The sequence below is a fragment of the Pantherophis guttatus genome, chromosome 2 (genome assembly GCF_059756535.1).
Source record: "Pantherophis guttatus breed Tessera chromosome 2, ASM5975653v1, whole genome shotgun sequence".
Classification (NCBI taxonomy): Eukaryota; Metazoa; Chordata; class Lepidosauria; order Squamata; family Colubridae; genus Pantherophis; species Pantherophis guttatus.
The window spans coordinates 213,248,761-213,268,324 of record NC_142064.1 but is presented as its reverse complement, the minus strand read 5'-3'; the positions used below and the strand labels follow the sequence as shown (position 1 = coordinate 213,268,324).

The following is a 19,564-nucleotide window of genomic DNA, read 5'->3' as shown; positions in this document are numbered from 1 at the left end:
AAAGATAGTTAAAACTGCATCTGATTAAATAGATTTCTTCGAATGCCTTGAAATTTACTCTCCATGTTTTTAGAACAATCCCAACACTACTAGCATATTCATTGTTACAATTCTTCTTATTGCAGGAACAAATATTAATGAAGCTCTTTTGACAGCCATTAATTCTCTGGATCAAGCCACCAAAGAGGAGTTATTGCCAGAAAAAAGCATTTCAATGATCATTTTGCTGACAGATGGTGAACCCACTGTTGGTAAGTTAGGAACAGAAAAGCTACCCAGTTCTTATTGCTGCTCATTGCATTTTATTTATTTTAGTATATACTTTTGAATGACATCATTTTTTAAAAAAAATATCTTATTTAAAATAGCATTATTTTCTTCCTTAGCTTTGCTTCAATTCTTGAACTTTACAATTCAAATATCCTCAAATGTTTCTTCTGACTTCTTTCCAGTGGTTTTATTCATTCAGTGGTTTTATTCATTCATATCCATGTACAGTATGTTTATGTATGGAAAGGTGAGTGAATATGTTGTTAATATGAAGACCAAAGGATTGAGGTTGGTGAAAAGAGAAAGAAAAAAATTGCTATTGATAATTTATACAAATCTTTTGAAGTATATTGGAAAACAAACTCTATCATCATCTTTACAATGAGGATCAGCGTAAGAAAAGCATAATGTATCTCTCTTGTCTCTGTTAATCCTTTAACCTTAAATATTTCAGAAATCACATCTCTAATCCACAGAAATTGTGGATTGCTGTGTTTGGTTTATGTGATAATAACACTTCGGAATTTTGTAGCAGTCATATTCTATTGCTTATGCTATTATTCTCACATGCCCTTTATTCTCTCTTAATCCTTTATCTTGGTTCAGTGACACATGAGGTACTCTGCCATGTACACACATCCCATGTTCACATCCTGTCTTCTCAGCAGAAAATGGCACTCAAGACAGCTAATGCTGATAAAGTAGAAAAGTCAGCAAATACAATAAACAATTTAAAACAAAGTAATCCAGATATTTGTGCATGTCCATCCATATAACAGGTGAAACAAGCCCTAAGAAAATAAAGAAAAACATAAATCAAGCCAATCAAGGGAAGTATTTCCTCTACTGCCTTGGCTTTGGATTTGACTTAAGCTATAGTTTTCTGGAGAAGTTGGCCTTAGATAATTCGGGAGTTGCTCGACGTATATATGAGGACTCAGATGCAGCCCTTCAGCTCCAGGTAAGGACTGATGTTCAAAAGCTTATCAGTATCTTTTGATGTACATCAGTAGCATGCTAACAATAATCTTAATTTTCTTGACTGAAATATGCATTGATTTCCCCTGGTTTTCTCTTTCTTCATTTAAGGACTTTTATAGTGAAGTGGCTATTCCCATCCTGAAGGAGATTAATATAAATTATCTTGGCAATGCTGTAGAGGATGTCACTGAGAATAACTTTAAGTTGCTCTATGAGGGTTCTGAAATTGTAGTGGCTGGAAAACTTGACAATGAAATTGATATATTTTCCTTGGAAATAAAAGCTCAGGGGGTAAGTACTATGTAACTACTATTAGTTGAAAAGGTACAAGAGTTTTGTTTCAGATGAAATTCTGAGCTATGTTTCCAAACTAGTAACAATGTGTTACTTTCAAAGTGTTTTAAAAATACAAAATGGAATATATATGTGTACAGAAGACACAGGTGAAGCTGCTGCCCTACATATTGGATTATATAGAAATCTTAAACTATGAATGAAAGGATTGTAGTTCAACAAGTGTAACAGCTGTTAGGATCATTTTCAGGTTAAACCAGATTTTGCTTCATCGTGCTGTGCAAATGTGCCCAATGAATTCAATATTTTGACCATCCAATTCACCATTTTGAGTGCTTTAATTTTAATGTTGATAATCTTTGTTTCCTTGAAGGTAGTAAACTGAAAGGACTCTTTTCAAATATGTTCTGCAGAATAGAACTTGATTATTATATCAAAAACTCACCCTGATCCCTTCTCTCATTTTTCAGCATGGAAGCAATTTGACCCTGAAAGAAAATGCTAATGTCACAGAGAAAGCACAAGTTTTTGAACACCAGGAATACATATTTGGAAATTTCATTGAAAAATTATGGGCCTATTTAACCATTCAACAGCAATTAGAAAAGTTGTAAGTGGCTATCTTTGCATATTTGGGGGGGGGGACGGTAATTTGAAGGAAATACTTTCTTCTCAATATTATTGAGAATATTGAATATAGTAGCTTGAGTTCACAAAGCCACAATGTTTTTCTTTGGTTCTGCTGTTCATTCTTGGTTCATTCCTAGTCTATTCTGTCCTTCAGTTGGTTTCACTTTGTGTGTCAGTGAAAGAATATGAAAATTCCAAACTACATCTTAAAACTTCTGAAGCATGTTAATTTTATATTTAAAAATTCCTGAATCACATATAGAACCAGTGGAAATTATGCTCTGTGTTTTAGCGTTTTGGCGGAAGGAGCAGAGAAAAAAAACCTGGAAAACCAAGCATTGAACCTCTCTCTGAAGTACAGCTTTGTAACACCCATGACTTCCATGGTGGTCACTAAGCCAGAAGCTGAAGAGGTGGCTAACAAGCCAACAGAACAAGGTAAAAACCCACATATTTATTTCTATGTACAGTATAAGCATTCTAATAGATTGCTGGCCATTCCATTGTCTTCTGAATTTCAATCAGCTGCTGGAAGAATGACTGGGACAATATTTCTGAGGATATCTGTAAGTGCTGCCAGGATGAATTTACGATTCTGAAATAAAAACAATAATCATGTGTGTGATTACAAAAAGCAATAATCATATGTGTGAATAGCAATATGGCATGAGAGAGCATAGGTATGGTATCATTCAGTGGTGGGTTGCCCCCGGTTCACAATGGTTCTATAGAACCGGTAGTAAAACCGGTGGGAGGCTCTGCCCACCAACCCCGACATCATCAAAATGCTTCTGCACATGCACAGAAGCTTCTGTGCTTGCACAGAAGAGCATGCGCACTTGCTTGGCTCGCGCATGTGCTCGGCCCGGCTGCGAACCAGTAGTAAAGGTAAGTAGAATTCACCCCTGGTATCATTGATGTTCACTCTGAATACAGTATATATATTTCAAGTGTTAATTGATTACCATGAAACAGGATTGAGATTTTCTAGCATTATTTTTATTTTCTTTGAGGATTTTAGCAACATTTTTTTAAAAAAACCTAATCCTATTCCTTCTTTACTCAATAATATAATCAGTAATATATCAAGCTATTTTCTATACTACAGTTTTAGTATATATAAATTGCATTTTCTTTAGATTTTCTAAAAGCATACTGTAAGCATGTAGAGATAAATATATTTTTCCCTTAATATTGATTCACATATTAGATTATTTCAGTATTAAACTGAACTGTGTTCTATCCATTCTCTTTTTAAACTAAGTATATTGTATTATTTTTTTTTATAAAATAGGACTAATAAATACAATGGAAACCAAAAGATTATAACTTAAAGCTTTGTTATTTTCATTGCATGTCTTGCTACTATAGTTATTCCTAAATTCTTAGGTTATGTTCTATAAATAATACAGGAACAGATTATATGTTGTGATTGTGATTGTAGCTCTTAGTGTTATGGAGTCTCTTGATGGAATTTGGTGATTCAGAATTCTGAATTAGATTGCAAATGATTTGGTGAACTAGTAAAATGATGAGATTCAGTTTGTTCTGGTAATTAAGGCACAAGGCTAGAAAGCAGGAGAATGTGAGTTCAAGTCCCACTTTAGCCAATGAAAGCCAGCTAGGTGAAGTTGGGCCAATCATTTTCTCTCAGCCAACCTGCCTCACAGGATTGTTGCTGTGGGAAAAATAGGAGGAGGAAAGTGTGTTGGATATGTTCACCAGCTTGAATTATTTGTATAAAACGGGATACAAAATAAATAAATAAATAATTTGAATAATAACGAGTTTCCCATTAAAGCAGGAGGATCTAACTTCTGTCAGGTCTACTTCAAAACACTTGTAATCTTTCAATTTAAATAATCTCAGAGATGGGTGAGCACATTCTCTTTCCTAGCCCAAGGGGACAGTTTTGAGAGTTGAGAATCTAGAAAATGATGGAAGCCCCTTTTTAGTAAAGTTGATATTATTTCTGTCATTGTTTCTTTGCCCAGATAATGAGGGTTTCCAGGAAAATTTCCCAGGATTTGCTGGAAGTCCACTTTTGCTTAGACAGCAATCCCACGGTATGTTTTATATTCTAGAAATATAGTGCCAGTATTTATTTCTGACATTTTTTTCCCATAATAAAACCTACCTAACTTCAGAATTCTTTCATAGGTATGCCAGGGCATTTTCTTACAAGTGCCAGGCTTAGTGCTCCTGATGAATCTGTGGTGCGTTCAGCTGCTTTCCCAGGTATTTTATCATCTAAAAATCTAACAAAGATTACTGAACAATCTGTTAGTTTGATCACCCTATTGCCTGTAGGGTGCCCACTTCCCATTGAGAAGTGGGCTGTCCGTGTCATCCTCTCTGATCTGTAATAAAGTCCAAAAAGTTATTCCAGTAAGAAACCTACCCTTTTCTTAATGTATGTTTTGAAATATCCAAAATAAAATGCAAAGCTTTGGTTTTTCAACACAAGTTACTTTTTCGTAACAAACAAAACAATGGTGATACGAAAGTATTCTATAAATATTATTTTTATAGGTTACAAATGCTCATGTGTTGGTAATGTATATTATGCTGTAGGTATAGGTATAGATATAGATGATATAGATAGATATAGATATAGATATAGATATAGATATAGATATAAGTATAGATATAGATAAAGATATAGACTTCCATTTGGAAACCTGATTGGCAAGAAGGGCAACATATAAATTTAATAAATAAATAATTGTTCCAGTTTTTACAACATCCAAACATAATTTCATTTTCCTCCCTTACTTCTGTCCTATAATCATTGTTTAGACAATACTTCTGATATATGACCATACTACCAATGGAAGGCTTGTGAAGGATATTCTAGTCTCCTGATGTAGGCAAAGAAGAGGCAGAGCCTAGGGGGTGGATTCAAGAGAGGAATCAGTCTGGAATTATTATGTTCTCACAAAAGAATCAAGTCTCCCCCCCCCTGAATTCCATTAACTCTTACCTAGGACTAATTTAGTGCTGATCACTAGTTAACTAGAATCTTGTGTATAGGCATGAGCAATAAATCATCCTAACTGGAACTTATTCAGTGGTAGGATTCAAATAATTTAACAACTGGTTCTCTGCCCCAATGACGGCTGAGTAGGTGTGGCTGAGTGGTCATGTGATTGGGTGGGCATGGCCAACTCAACATCACTAACATTGAGGGGGGCCTCACCTCGCCCAGCTACTTGCCTGGCTTCCCGGCCGCTCACCTCACCTCCAAAATTTTTATGCAAAATAGAAGTGCTTGAGAAACTCTGACTCCAAGTCACTTGGGGTTAAATCTGATTTAAACTAACCTAATCCACCTCCATTGTTTTTTGTCCTGTCTTCTGAAACAACTTTGAATAACTGTGACTGCCTTCGACATGGCCAATCTGTGTATTCCATAGACTACAGTATTTCTTTGTTAACAGGTAAATAGTTCCTAAATAGTCTCAAGAGTGCCTTAATTCAATTGGAGTGTCCCCAATCATTAACAAAAATCTAGTTGTTGTCTGATGCAGGCCCAGTATGCAACTTGAGAAGAGCCTAAGCATTTGCTTTGGGTGGCATGAAATCTTATGCTAGAACAGAAAGGACCTGGCAGTGAATAAACAGTCAGTCTCAATAGATGATAATCAGTTTGATCTCTAGGTGGCAGAAAAGGGGTTCAGAAAACACTAAATCGTTTCTGCCATCTGATGGTAATCTGAATGTCTTGCAGCCTGGCTGGAGAAGCATTGACACAGCCTGATACCACTCTGCCTTTGATTCTGTTCTGGATTCCTACACACAACTGGTTGCCAAGTGTAAAATAATGTCCCTGTGACTATGCTTTCCTTTTCTCCACTCTCCTGCCCTTTGGAATCTCACCCCAGTTGGGTACTAGGATAATTAGCAAGATGGCAATAAATATTTGTATTTAACTCATTGGAAATGAAGGGAATACAAGGGAGTAAGTAGGCATTCAATGGGGAATACATATCAAAATAAATGCAGTATCTCTCAGGCCTGTGAGTTATGAGCATGCTATGAAAACAATCCAATGTATTCCACATTGTATGCCTGCTTGTTTTCTTGGGATCCTTTCCTGCCCTGCAACTTCTCTAGGCAATCTCTCCTATGCTTGATCTGTTCCTCATCCCCCTCAGAGCAGGGATATCGGAGTAGAAGGGATTACAGCTAGCCTTTGACTCACAACAATTCACATAGCTACTGTTCAAAGTTAGGATGAAGCCCCCCAAAGGGACTTATGACCCATATAATATGGGTCTTAAGTCCCTTTGAATATGGGCCATATTCAAAGTTATGATGGCTGACCCTCCTTGGTCAAGTGACTGAATTTTGGGTGCTTGGCAACTGGCCTACCTTTACAACTGTTTGCAGTACCCAGCGGTCATGTGATTACGATTTATGATGTTTTTGCCAGAAACTGGTATTTACTTTCAGTTTCCAACAAAAATACGCCCTATACTAAACTATGAGTTCGCTTAACAAACATAGAATTTGCTTTACAACTGCAGCATTTGCTTAGCAACTGCTGTAAATTGGGAGTGGTCATCTGGTGACCTTCTCAACACCATCATAACTTAATGACCAAAAATGTGAGTTTAATTATGATAATAAGTCAAGGACTATCTTTACAAGAGAGTAAGCAGGCACACAATGGGGAATTTAGCGAAGTACGCATTGCTTTCATTGTGTATTCCCCATTGTGTGCCTGATTACTCTCTTACAATTCCATCCTCTCCAATCTCTCTATTCTGCAAGGAAGGAAAAAACACAGATGAGGCACAGGACAACACATACTGACTATAATAGTGATCCTATGACTGAGGGATGCTGCGAACATTTTTTTTTGTTTTGTTTTTTTATTGAAAAGTTTTTAAAAAATTTACACATATTTTCCCTTCCCTCCTCCCTCCTCCTGCCCCAACCGTCCCCTCCCCGGACTTCCCAGAGCAAATACAGGGTATAGCATTTAACAAACATATAAAAAAAAAAACATAAGCTAACTATCTATAGATTTATCTTCCTTTTGCACTTTAACTCCCCTTGTTCATATCTGAATATAACTATTTAAACCAATTATTGCTTGAAAGTAATCAATCCAACTTCGTTCTTGTCCGTTCTTCAATAATAAGCAAGTCTTCTTTCTTCCAGCATTACACAATCAGAGCCCAATTACAATTAACCATCACATCTCCAACCCTTACATATATTAACACATTAACAAAATATTTTAACCAATCTCAAATAAAATATATTGTAAAAACATTATTTTTACTTTTTACCCCATAAACTTATATTGATTCTTCCTGGAAACATTCCTTACTTAATAGCTTTGCATAAACCTATTCATCTTATTCTCTACAATAAATCCACTGCGTATAATCAAATAACATCTTTACTATTTAATATCTATAAAAAATATTGTAAAAACCTTCCCTCAACCCTTGCACCACTTATATTTTCTTTATAACCCACAAGTTTATATTTATTCTTCAACAAAACATTCTTTAATATAGTATTAATGTAATTTAAAACAAAGTATAAAAGTTTAAGTATCCTTCTTCTAACCCATAAACTTATATTAAATAATCTGCACTGTCCATAACTTTTACGTCCCCAATATTTTTCTTTCTTTTTTTTAACCCATAAGCTTATATAAATTCTTCAACAAAGCATTCCTTGAAATATAACTTTAGTATTAATATACTTCAAGACAAAAGTGAAAGTTTGGTCAGTGGCCCATAACAATTCAAACATAACATTACTTAATATAACTTTTCAAGACAAATCATGTCCCTAAATATAAGTAAATCATTCATTTTCACTATAATATAACTTTTCAAAACAAATCATATCCCTAAATACAGATATAGTCATTCATTTTCACTATTATTATCCTCCCCAAGCAAAAGGATTGTAATTTTTCCATATCCATTTTTTCCTGACTTTTTTGTGAACCTTCTTCTTCAGTCTTATTCCTCCGCCTTCTTTTCTTTTTATAAATTCTTGAATTTTCAACTGAAGTTGCTGTACCTTACAATATTGTTCTCTTCGCAAAGTAGTTCCTTTCAGTAAACACACCTCTTTAACTGCGATTGAAAGTCCATTTTTGTAAAAAAAAGTTGTAAAATTCCACTTTGAGTCCTCCTTCTTATATTAGAGATCCCAACGCCTCCTGACAATTTTCCAGTTGACTGTATCAAAGTCTCTGGAAAAATCTCTCTCAATATTTCCTGGTTATGCTCCTTCAAACCTTTCAGCCTTTCCTTCTTAATTTGAAAAACATCCATTCCATTTTCCAAAGGCACATTAAACTGGATTGTTTCTTCCACCTCTTCATTCAGCAACTCACTATTATTTGGCAACTGAAATACCGATACAGTATCTTCACTTGTATCTTTGTTTCAAACTTGAGTAAAATCCTTCTTGAAAAACCCTTCCATTCTTTCCACTAACACGGAGGTAAATGATTCTAAAATTTCTTTAAAGAGATCCACAATCAGTATTTGTGTATTTACTGATGTTTGTAATAGTGAGCCTTCATCACTTTCAGAAAAGCCAGCCATTTTTTTTATCCAACCACCTTGAACAATGCTGGGTGTTAACAGCTTTAATGAAGTTAACTTTCACTTTCACGCTTCGAACGTTTTTAATGTGGGGATTGTTTGTAATATTATTTTTTCAGCACCACTGTAACTTCCCATGGTTGCTGAACAAGGAAGTCAGTAAGCAAGGATTACCAAGCCTTAATTTGATTTTAGTACTTTGTTTCTATGTGTATCCATGCAAATTTGTGGGAAACACACACTTATTAATATTATATTATATTATATCTGTGTTTGTGTGTATCTCTCTGTGTGTAAATGTATTTGTGGTAGGTGAAGAGGATTCTTAATTTATCTTCTTATCTTGAGATTAGGTTTGGGTAAGAAAAAATATAATTTTTGTTTTCGATAATGAAATGCTATGATATATATCAGATTCTGTATATCAGATCAAAGTAAAAGAGAAAAACTAGTGAGCTTCACTAACACGTACACTTCTGCAGGTCGTCCTATCTCAGGGAGCTATGCAAGGAAGCCAACACAGAAGTCAAGAAAGAAAGTACATTTCAGCACAGACTCAAAGTCAGGAACTCATGGTCAGTGTCAGTGGATTGCCCATATGCAAAAATAGATTGATACATTATCAATAGGTATCAACGGTTCTACTATGCAGATAGAGACTTTTGACCAGTTCAAACATGCTTTGTATTCTTATTAAGGCAAATTACAAAATTTTGATCAACCTTTTAATATACTGTACATTCAGTCATTTTATAAATTAAATAGACATGCTAGCATAAAAATTTTGAAAGAATTTATTTATTTATTTATTTGTTAAACTTGTATGCCATCTTTTTTCAAAGACTCAAGGCGGCTTACAATGCATTTAAAAACCATATATAAAAACATTAAAAATTAAAACATTAAAAACAATTAAAACCCATTCACACCATTCATGGCCGGATCTCGCCAGATCGCAACAGTGAGATCAACGGCCCCAGGCCTGCCGGAAAAGCCAGGTCTTCACCGCTTTTTGGAAGGCCAATAGGGTGGGGATGGTCCAGATCTCAGGAGGTAACTGGTTCCAGAGAGCTGGGGCAGCCACAGAGAAGGCCCTCCCCCGCAGGCCTGCCAGCCGGTATTGTTTACCTCAGGGGACCCAGAAGAGACCAACTCTATGGGATCTTACTGGTTGCTGGGAGCTATGCGGTAGAATGGTATTACATAAATAATAATTGAACTAATATAAAATTGTCTGGGAAGTTGAAAGGAAAAAGAAGCAGAACAAAACCAGTTTAGCATTAGTGATACTCAAAAGTCTGAACTCGACTGCCAATTTAGAAATAGCTTGCAATATCCACTACCTCTGAATCTTGACTCATAGTTTCTCAATTTCTGAAACTTTAAGATGCGTGGACTTCAATTCCCAGAGTTCTCCATCCAGCATGGAGTTGGTCAACACATCTTAAAGTTCCTGAGTCTGAGAAATGCTGGTTTAAGAGCTCCTTGGCATTAAATCAAGCTAATAAATTGCCTTTCCCAAGTAGTATGTGTAAAATTAAACAGTAACTATAAGTAGTCCTCATTTGACCACAGTTGGGGCAGACAGCTCTGCCGTTAAGTAAAATATTTACTGGATGAGAACTACAACTGTGCTTTCCTTTTCCCTACTCCCTCTCTCTTTGGAATGCCCACCTTGGTGCTGGATGGTGCTGGATGGCAGCTGCTGCCTGTAATTGACAAAACTAATCACCTTCACACCTTTGGCTTTTGTTTGCCTCCCAGGCAGTTCCCTCCCCTTTGGAATGATCACCCCAATACTGGGATAATTAGCAAGAAAGGAAACAATGTTTGTATTTACATTCATTAGAGAGGAAGGGATTACAAAAGAACCCCAATGCTGGGATAATTAGCAAGAAGGAAAACATTGCTTGTATCAACATTCATTAAAGAGGAAGGGATTACAAAAGAATAAATAGGCACAGAATGGGGAAGCCAGCAGCCCCAAGCACATCATGCAAATAGCCACTGTATTCCCCATTGTGTGTTGCTTACTCTTTTGAAATCTCTTCTTCTCTAATCTCCTCATTCTGTGAGGGGAGGTGGCTGGTGAAGTACAAGAAAAGAGGTCAGGCACAGGAGAGATTGTATAAAGAGATCTTATTTTTCCACCCTTTCCCTTCTGTTTAAGTAATCTCTCCATTCTGTATGGTGGTGGTGTTGGTGGTGTTGGTGGTGGTGGTGGTGGTGGTGGTGGTGGTGGTGAAACAAGCAAGGAATCTGGACTTCGTTAATCTGAAAGAAGATAGACACTATTATTATAAGAATAATATTAGAGTGGAAAAACCATATTATTATTATTATTATTATTATTATTATTATTATTATTATTATTATTATTTATTAAATTTATATGCCATCCCTCTCACCAATAAGGTGATTCTGAATGTCCTTTTAAAGCACCTCAAATGGTATATTTAATCTATTGCAGCAAAACATCAGAGGGAAAACAATTGAAGCTGCAATTTACTTCTTCATATGTTTTCACTCCATAAGTGCAACATGGGTTTAAGTTACAATTATCATATTTCCTTGATCAGAAAACAGGGCAAACCTGAAAAGGGAGCAAATCTGAAAGAGGTTCATAAGGATTTAAAACTGTTTTTATTTATATGATTTACAAAGGAATATGCAAGAGCCAGGTCAAGAAATAAACCATTAAATTGTATAAATCTAAAGGACAGCTTTCTGAAATAAAGGTCATATGGCTACTGTAGCCTAAGTGGACCATGCCAGCTCCTTATTTTACTTTGTTATTGAGTAAAAACTTGTGAGATTGCTTTCAAGGTGCTGTGCTTAGAAATTTGTTCAAACAAAAAATCCCCATGAAGAATTTGTCAGTTCTATTAATTAACATTTTGTAAACTTTTGCAGCCTTCTGTTCACACTAATTATAATTACCTGAATTTCATCAGCCATAAAACTAAGCTAAGATATTAGGGATCTTGGACGATTCCATGAGTCAGTATAAAATACATACTAATAATTACTTTTCTTTCCAGTTCTTCCTAGGACTTCAAATATCCATTTCCTTTTTCAACCACCTAATGAAAAAAAATTAGTTTGTTTATCTATTAACGGACAGCCACGAACATCCTTAAATCTGTTATCTGATCCAGAGAAAGGTATGTGATTTCCATAAAAAATTGTGTAGCTCTGAATATTCAAAGTTCTATGGGGATGTTTTCCTTATGACAGCCTAAAAAAAACCCCAACTATTCTTTTTTTCTGATCCTTGTTTTTGTTGACTGTACTTTTCATCTCATTTCAGACAAATGCACTGTAACATGTTGCAGATTCAAATATGCATGTGAGGGTGTGCTGACTTTTCTTAGTTCCCAAATTCACTGGTTATTTGTAATATTTATTTTAAATGTTGGGGATTTCTATCAACTCTTTATTGATTGTCTTGTCTTATATCTGCTATGCAGATGTAAAAAATATTTAGCAGCATTGGCATGATGGATTGCTTGACTGAAAGGTTGGCTATCTGGACAAAAACAGATGTTGTAATTATTTGTGTAGTGTAACGAAGCCATCTTCAAATTAAGCTTGAGTGCTGATGAAATTCATGGACATGTTCTCATATATTCTTCCAGGAGATAGATGTAGATATACTAGAAATAGATGTAGATGTAGAAAGCTTCTATGTCTAGCCAGTAATCTTGGGGTTTTGTGGCAGCCTCCCATTTAAATCCTAAATGGGCTAAACTCATTTTAGCTTTGAGTCTAAATAAATAGAGCAGGGTAGTGCACTGCAGCCAACTGAATTGGCAATCAGATTAAGTAAAGAGCAATCTTGTGAGATTCAGATGTTTTTACTCATTGTGTTTATATGGAAATTATTTCTGTACTAATGAATGTTAGGCAAACACTAATATGTTTCCTGAATGTTCCTTTACATACTTCCAGGGATCCAAGTGACTGGCAAGCTTGGTGAAAACAACCATTTTACAGAGTTTGAAATAATTTATTCGAGGCTTAACCTGGAAATAAAGGTGACAACAGAAAAAATTACACTGAAAAATAATGGCTCCAGTCACTCTTTTGTGTGGAATGACAGAGACTCTTTAACAATTGAAGGGTAAATTTGCTATTTTTACTTTTCTTTTATAGATAATAGAGCTCTCCAATCCCTAAAACAGTCTCTTTTTGCATAATCTGTCAGACTGAAAGGTGTTCTTTCTTATTCCCAGAGACAGCGTACATAAAATGAAAATCCTTGCCTATCAGGCTGCAATGTTAATAATATTGATTTGGGTTTTCTCACATCTAATTTGCACATCTTCATTAAGATAGAGTTAAATATTAATGTAGCCAGTACTGCATTTAGTCAGTTTGTTATTGATATATTTGAGCTTTTACAGTTTGAGAATATAGATAAATTATTTGGAGATTTGAGGTCCATTGTTTAGATGGTGTCCATACTGGCTGGAGTCAGTTTGAAAGCCAATCTGATTAACACTTCCAAGTTGCACCCTTTAGTCCCTTTTTCCTTAGAAAGAGGTGGTGGTTGTAATTTACTTAGATAAAACCAAATTAATATGGAAAAAAATTATTCCGTATCTGATTTTTTGGTTGTTAAACTGATACGGGAAAGCCTTAGGTTGCTCATTTAGTAGTATTTTAATTATCAGTTTCTTTACAATTTGATTTTTGCTCTTAGTAGGGACTGAAACTGTCTTTGGTAATTTGATGTATGGTCATGAAAGAGACAGAAATACAGCAATAGTATTAATCCTTCTGATATATTATCAGCTTTCAAAGATTGTGATCATACTGTCAGTGTTAATACAACATCCTGGTTAAGTCTACTATATATCCAGAAGGCTGTACTTGGAATTTACTGCTCTATCATCTTCCATCTGTGGTTCTTCTAGATTTAAATTTGTGTGAATGGCTTTTGATACCCACATGAAATTAATCAGAAGGAGACAATGGAAATCCTAAACTGGTATCTGGAAACAGTTCCAAATTGATAAAGGCAAATCATATACAACTCTGATGTCTCTTTCATTGTTTCTAAGTCAGCTTTACCTATGTAATTATTTCATGTTGACTTCTATAGTGTCATTATTGATTGCTCTTTTTTTTTTTTTAAAGAAAAGGGCTGATGGATAGTTATTTGATTTAAATCCAATGGCAAATATCCACCAAACATATGGGGAAAACAGTTCAGCATTTGGCTTCTCCCTACAGCCATAAATCTAGATAAAGTAATTAAAGACCCCTTAATAAAAGCATGAGATGTAGGTTTGAAAACAAAGAAGAAATTTAAAAAACAAATCACTCCCTTTCTGTTGTACTAGATGACTAGATGTACTAGCCTTCCATCAGTGGAGGATCAGCAGTTAAAAACTACCTTTGAGGTGTTGCTTGAATAGGCATTTTCTATTTTCTGTAAGGCCATTGTGCTGAAACATTCTATATAAATTACTTCAGGTACATACATAAGGGATATATAATAATAAAAAATGTGAAAATATTCATTTAAATTTGATTTATTAAAATTGTGTTTGTCAATAAAGTAATTCGAGTGATAATAAATTACCATATCAGCATGACAAGTTGTCAAAGGAATATTAGAAAATAATAATTTGTTTCCTCTTAGGATAAACATTACACTGACAAGTGAAGAAAGTCTATTTCTGTCAGGACCAGACAACATTGTAACCAAATTTTTCTATGTACCTCCTCCATTTGGTTGGCTTGGATTGTACTTTGAGAATAACAATTCTTTTTCTAATCAAGTTAATGGACTTTTCGGTATGTATTTAACTACTGCTGCAGACTATGGTAATACAATTTGGAATTAAATTTGGCTTTTCAATATATAGTATCCACAAAGCACTTTATCCATGTTATCTTGCTAGTCTTTGCGATAATCCTTTGAGGTACATTAACATGAGAAAGATAAATTTGCCCTTGAATCAAATTTGACTCCTAGTGATTTCACGAACATAGATAGCCTTATGGTTTTCTTCTCAGCAATAGGGAACTGCTTTTGGGTGCTGGTGAGCTTCATACCTTGTTCTCAGCATTCCAAGTCAGTAGCAAAAAATATAATCACCTTCTAAACTGAGGATTGGGAGAGTGGAAATTAATCATATGGAAATGGCCTTTGATAAGTCTGAGAGATATTCATATCAGAGTGGAGTCAGTATGAAATCTCTCCAAACCCCTTTCTAGTGAAGTCAGACCAGGTGTGGGCTGCTGGGGTTTGGGAGAACCTCTAGCTAAGATTCTGTGCAGTTTGGAGAATTCCCAAATCCTACTCCTGGCTGGCCCCACCCCACCCCACCCCACCCACTCCTCCCCTCCCAGGAGTCCCCACAGGTAAGTGCAGGGTGCATGCAGAGGCTCAGGGAGGGTGAAAAACAGGCCTACCGGAAGTTCAAGAAGGCCCGAAACAGGCCCATTTCCAGCCTACAGAGGGCCTCCGGAGCCTGGGGAGGCCGTTTGTGCCCTCCTGGAGGCTCAAGAAAAGCCTCTGGAGCCCGGGGAGGGCAAAAGTCCCCCCCCTGTGGTGCAGGAGGCCGACTAGGCCACACCCACCATGGCCATGCCTACCTAGCAACCGAGCAGAGAACCCCTTGCTAAAATTTTTGAAGCCCATCCCTGAGTTAGACGTGTACCAAGATTGTGTCTATAGAAGCATATATTTCTTTGGGGTGAGGAAAAAGGGGATTGAATCATTTCCTTTTTCATTTCTCATGTGAAGAAATATATCTGATGGTTTTGCAACTCTGTCTCTATTTACATTGTTTATTTAAATCAAGGCTTCCTGATCAACAGTCTTTTGTAACAAAGATATTGATGTAATAAATCAGAGCCAATCCTAGTGCCTATTGGAAATTGCCTCCCAGGTTTACAAAATGGTGTGTGTTGGAGTCTGGAGGATAAAATACAACATACTTGTTGAACTCTGTGGATGTTCAGGTTCTTCTGCAATTGTTTTATGCTCTTCAATCATTTACTCCTTCCTTTGGTGCCCTCTGTGAGTTTGGTCCCAACTGAGCAGAGAACAAACATGTCTTGTACTGCTTGTAATTAATCATTCTCCCTGCTCTTGGCACTTGAATTATTCCATGTTTCTTGCCTGGAAAAATATCAATAATTTTTGTTATTTTTATTCAAATTGGCAAGCAATCAATAAATGGAAGAGGAAGGAAATACATAATTCCTCTTAAATTTGGAATAAAGTAAATAAACATGCTTGTTGCCTATAACAGAAATTACGACAATTTTTTTTCTTATGAAAAATTTGGCAAGGTTTATTCTGTAATAAGGAACTAGCAGCCTTCCAATTTTTTTTTAAATGAGAAAATTAAAGCCATTTATTGATTTCCAATCACAGTCCAAGCATATGTATTGAAGGCTTTATCAAAATGGTGAAAGCAGTATCATGTTATCATGATTCATAACATATATGCATGTGATACCACACATACATATATGCTGTGGAGTCTGCATTGCGATAGTGCAATACTGCTTTTGCCATTTGCTCATCCCATGCATGTCTCTGAATTAATGAGAGATTTGCATTTTCATATCAAGATCTGAATTCACATCTCAAATAGAAGTTGGGGTTCTACCCCAAACTGCAATTAAGTACCAGCACCGAAGCGAAAGGACTTGATTGCAAGCTACTTGCTAGACTGTCTCATTTAAATGTGAGAGTTGTGTCGTGGAGGATAAAGCCAAATCTGTTCCCTGCACTGATTTATAGAAACATATGACTGGTTTCTCTCTAATTACTTGTATAAGGACCATTTTCTATATTATTCATGTTGTCTTGTGTTTTTGATATGGATTGCACCAGTAGAGGCTAAATCAATTTCGTTGTATATATGTACAATGACAATAAAGGTTATTATTATTATTATCTCTTTTGTTCATTAAACATAAAACTCAGTCAAACGATCATTTAAAAACATATCACAAATACCATTGACTGGTGATGGTTGATACGGGTTGCTGTCAGCATCCTAGGTATCAACCAAGTATCTCCTTAAAATATACGATGTTCCGAGTAGCACAGTTTTTTGCAGTTCCGCTGGTGTTATTGCAGGAAGCTGCAATTTCTTGATATGTGTTGTAAAATTCTTAGACATGATACCAAGTGCCCCGATGACAATGGGTATCACTGTTATATGTTTCATCCATAGCTGTGTAGTTTCAATGGCCAGGTCGTGATATTTTGTGATTTTTTTCTAGTTCTTTTTCTTCGACTCTGGTACAGTAATACCAATAAAATTTTTATTATTATTATTATTATTATTATTATTATTATTATTATTATTATTATTATTATTATTATTATCAGCCTTGGAGAATAATATACATCTCTAGCAATGGATGAAGATTTCTGAATGGAAAAGTATTTTCACAATTAACTAGTAACACAATAGTGCATCAAAATTCCAGAAATGTTCATAACTGATAAGTGTAAGAGTTATTTGAAAAAGCACAATGAAAGTGGTCTGAACTTTAGGTTGTAGCTTTTGATTGCTGTGGTCCAAATATAATCCCAAAAGATGCAGTTAAATTGCTGAATGATTCATTGATTATAACTATGTGAAGGAAAGCAATAGGAAAATATTTCATAGATTTCAACTATGATAGATTTAAGTAGCATGTAATCTGCCTCTAGGATGTCTAGGCTATTACATTAAAAATTATAATTGTGGGTTTATGTCTATTTGTGTTTCCAGGTCAGTTTTTCTCTAATACACGTTTTGAAAGACCTTCTACTCAAGTAAGAGACATTTTTGTACAGGGACAGCGCAATGTAGCCTTCAGGTGAGAGAAACCAAAAAGCACTTACTTGATAAACTATTTTTACTGAAGGCTAAAACATATGAAGAACGGTTGCTGGAATTGGTTATGTCTTTTTTTAATGAAAAGAAGTATTAGGGGTGACATGATAGAAATGTTGCAATATTTGACAGGCTGCCACAGAGAAAAGGGGGTCAACCTATTCTCCAAAGGACCTGAAGGCAGGACAAGAAGCAATGGATGGAAACAAATCAAGGAGAGAAGCAATGTAGAACTAAGGAGAAATTTCCTGACAGAGAGAATAATTAAACAGTGGAATGGGTTGCCACCAGAAGTTGTGGGTGCTCCATCACTGGAGGTTTTTAAGACAAGATTGGACAACCATTTGTCTCTAATGTTATAGGGTTTCCTACTTGAGCAGGGGGTTGGACTAGAAGACCCCCAAAGTCTCTTCCAACTCTGTTATTCGGTTATTTTCCTTGCCTTTTTCTCTAGACTAAAAATTATCTGGCTCTTTAGAACTTGGCTTTTATCACAGGCTTGAGAATGCAAGTGGGGTGGACCTGTAGAAAAGGCTTACTTAAAGACTTACTGAGGATTCTCACAAGTGTTAGAATATAACATGAGTCACATGAGTCACTCATGTGACAGAATGAACTAACCAATTTCATTCTTGCTAAGTCGCCTCAGACATGGTATGTCAGATATAATTTGAAACCCTTGAATAATATTCAGATACCCCTATGGTTACCTGATACTAGGATAACCAAAGCAAATAAGCTAATCAGATAATACTATAATGCCACCAAAGGTTTATGTCTGGATATAGATTTCATCAGTAATAATGCTAGTACTTAACACTTCTCTTTTTCTGTTTTTCAGGATACGTGAGAAGGACTATAGAACTGGATCTAGACAAACTGAAGTTGACTGCTGGAAACTGGATATAAATCCTTAAAGAACACACACAACAGCAAAAGATTGTTACCACTTAATGTCCATAATTTTATTAAATAGCATAAAATCAGCCACATGTTTTTCAGTTTAATTACATTATGAGCATAAGAGTGAATGGCCACACATGTTGAATAACACTGCTACCTCCATAAAATTTTGTACCTCATGGAAACCTAAATTCAAATAACTGATTTTATTTTAAAGGGAAAAGGAAGCCTTTCATTGTCTTTACTAAGAAGTCATATCTTTTTTCAATTTAGTTCAAACTAACATATATTATAACATATATTATTGTGATACAAATCAATCTACATTTCTTTATTGGGTTAACAATAAAGGTAAATTGTTTCTAATAAGTGTAACAACAATGACATCTTGCCAGTTTAATAAAAAATTTCAAAAAAAGGAGTATTGGACTGAGTTTCTAGGCAACTAATGTAATGATTCTGCATTAGATGATATAAAAGTATAGTATATAATTATTTGCCTGTGACCATTATGCAAATTCCTGCATAATAATTCCAAAAGAACCTTTTCTAAATTTTACCCAATAAATTCTAAAATGTAATTTTACAATTTGCAATCAATAAAAAATTGCACATTTTCTTGTAAATGTTTTATCAAAATGGATACTATATTATATAAGATAATTTAAAATGCTTTCCCCCACAAAGCCTGCAAAAAAGAGAGAGAGAGACAGAAAAGACACAAAGTAGTTTCCTTAAGAATAGCCATGTAACCTCAGTTTTACCTTATGGTTCTAATATTGTTAAGGATTATTGGGTAGCTGGATAGACACAAGAGTGCTTTAATTCATAATCATATATGTTTTTCTGCAAGTGCTCTAGCCAAAAGCATATCTACTGCAGGTTTACAGAACTGTGTGACTTTTAATTTTATGCACTACATGATTCTGCTATCTCTTGGTATCACTGAATATACCCAGATACTTCTCCTGTCAAAGGAAGATAACCATGAATTTAAAACTGCACCTTTGCTGAGGAAGAATGAGATGGGAATTAATATATAAA

The 19,564-nt window shown here is 35.3% G+C and overlaps 1 protein-coding gene across 4 annotated transcripts in view; it reads left to right on the top strand.

The window, feature by feature from the left end:
• Positions 1–18,603, top strand: part of LOC117678167 (inter-alpha-trypsin inhibitor heavy chain H4-like) — a 31,128-nt gene extending 12,525 nt beyond the window's left edge. Inside the window, exons 9-22 of one of the 4 annotated variants that reach the window (XM_034438939.2) lie at positions 126–251; positions 1,050–1,231; positions 1,360–1,542; positions 2,016–2,155; positions 2,468–2,613; positions 4,170–4,241; positions 4,336–4,413; positions 5,592–5,615; positions 9,242–9,334; positions 11,801–11,923; positions 12,711–12,882; positions 14,410–14,564; positions 17,513–17,600; positions 18,459–18,603. In XM_034438939.2, the coding sequence (XP_034294830.1) occupies positions 126–251; positions 1,050–1,231; positions 1,360–1,542; positions 2,016–2,155; positions 2,468–2,613; positions 4,170–4,241; positions 4,336–4,413; positions 5,592–5,615; positions 9,242–9,334; positions 11,801–11,923; positions 12,711–12,882; positions 14,410–14,564; positions 17,513–17,600; positions 18,459–18,534 (1,658 nt within the window). In that variant the 3' untranslated portion in view covers positions 18,535–18,603. The remainder of the gene's footprint in view (positions 1–125; positions 252–1,049; positions 1,232–1,359; positions 1,543–2,015; positions 2,156–2,467; positions 2,614–4,169; positions 4,242–4,335; positions 4,414–5,591; positions 5,616–9,241; positions 9,335–11,800; positions 11,924–12,710; positions 12,883–14,409; positions 14,565–17,512; positions 17,601–18,458) is intronic. The other 3 variants (XM_034438945.2, XM_034438953.2, XM_034438962.2) reach the window with 3 other exon arrangements.
• Positions 18,604–19,564: the final 961 nt, after the last annotated feature.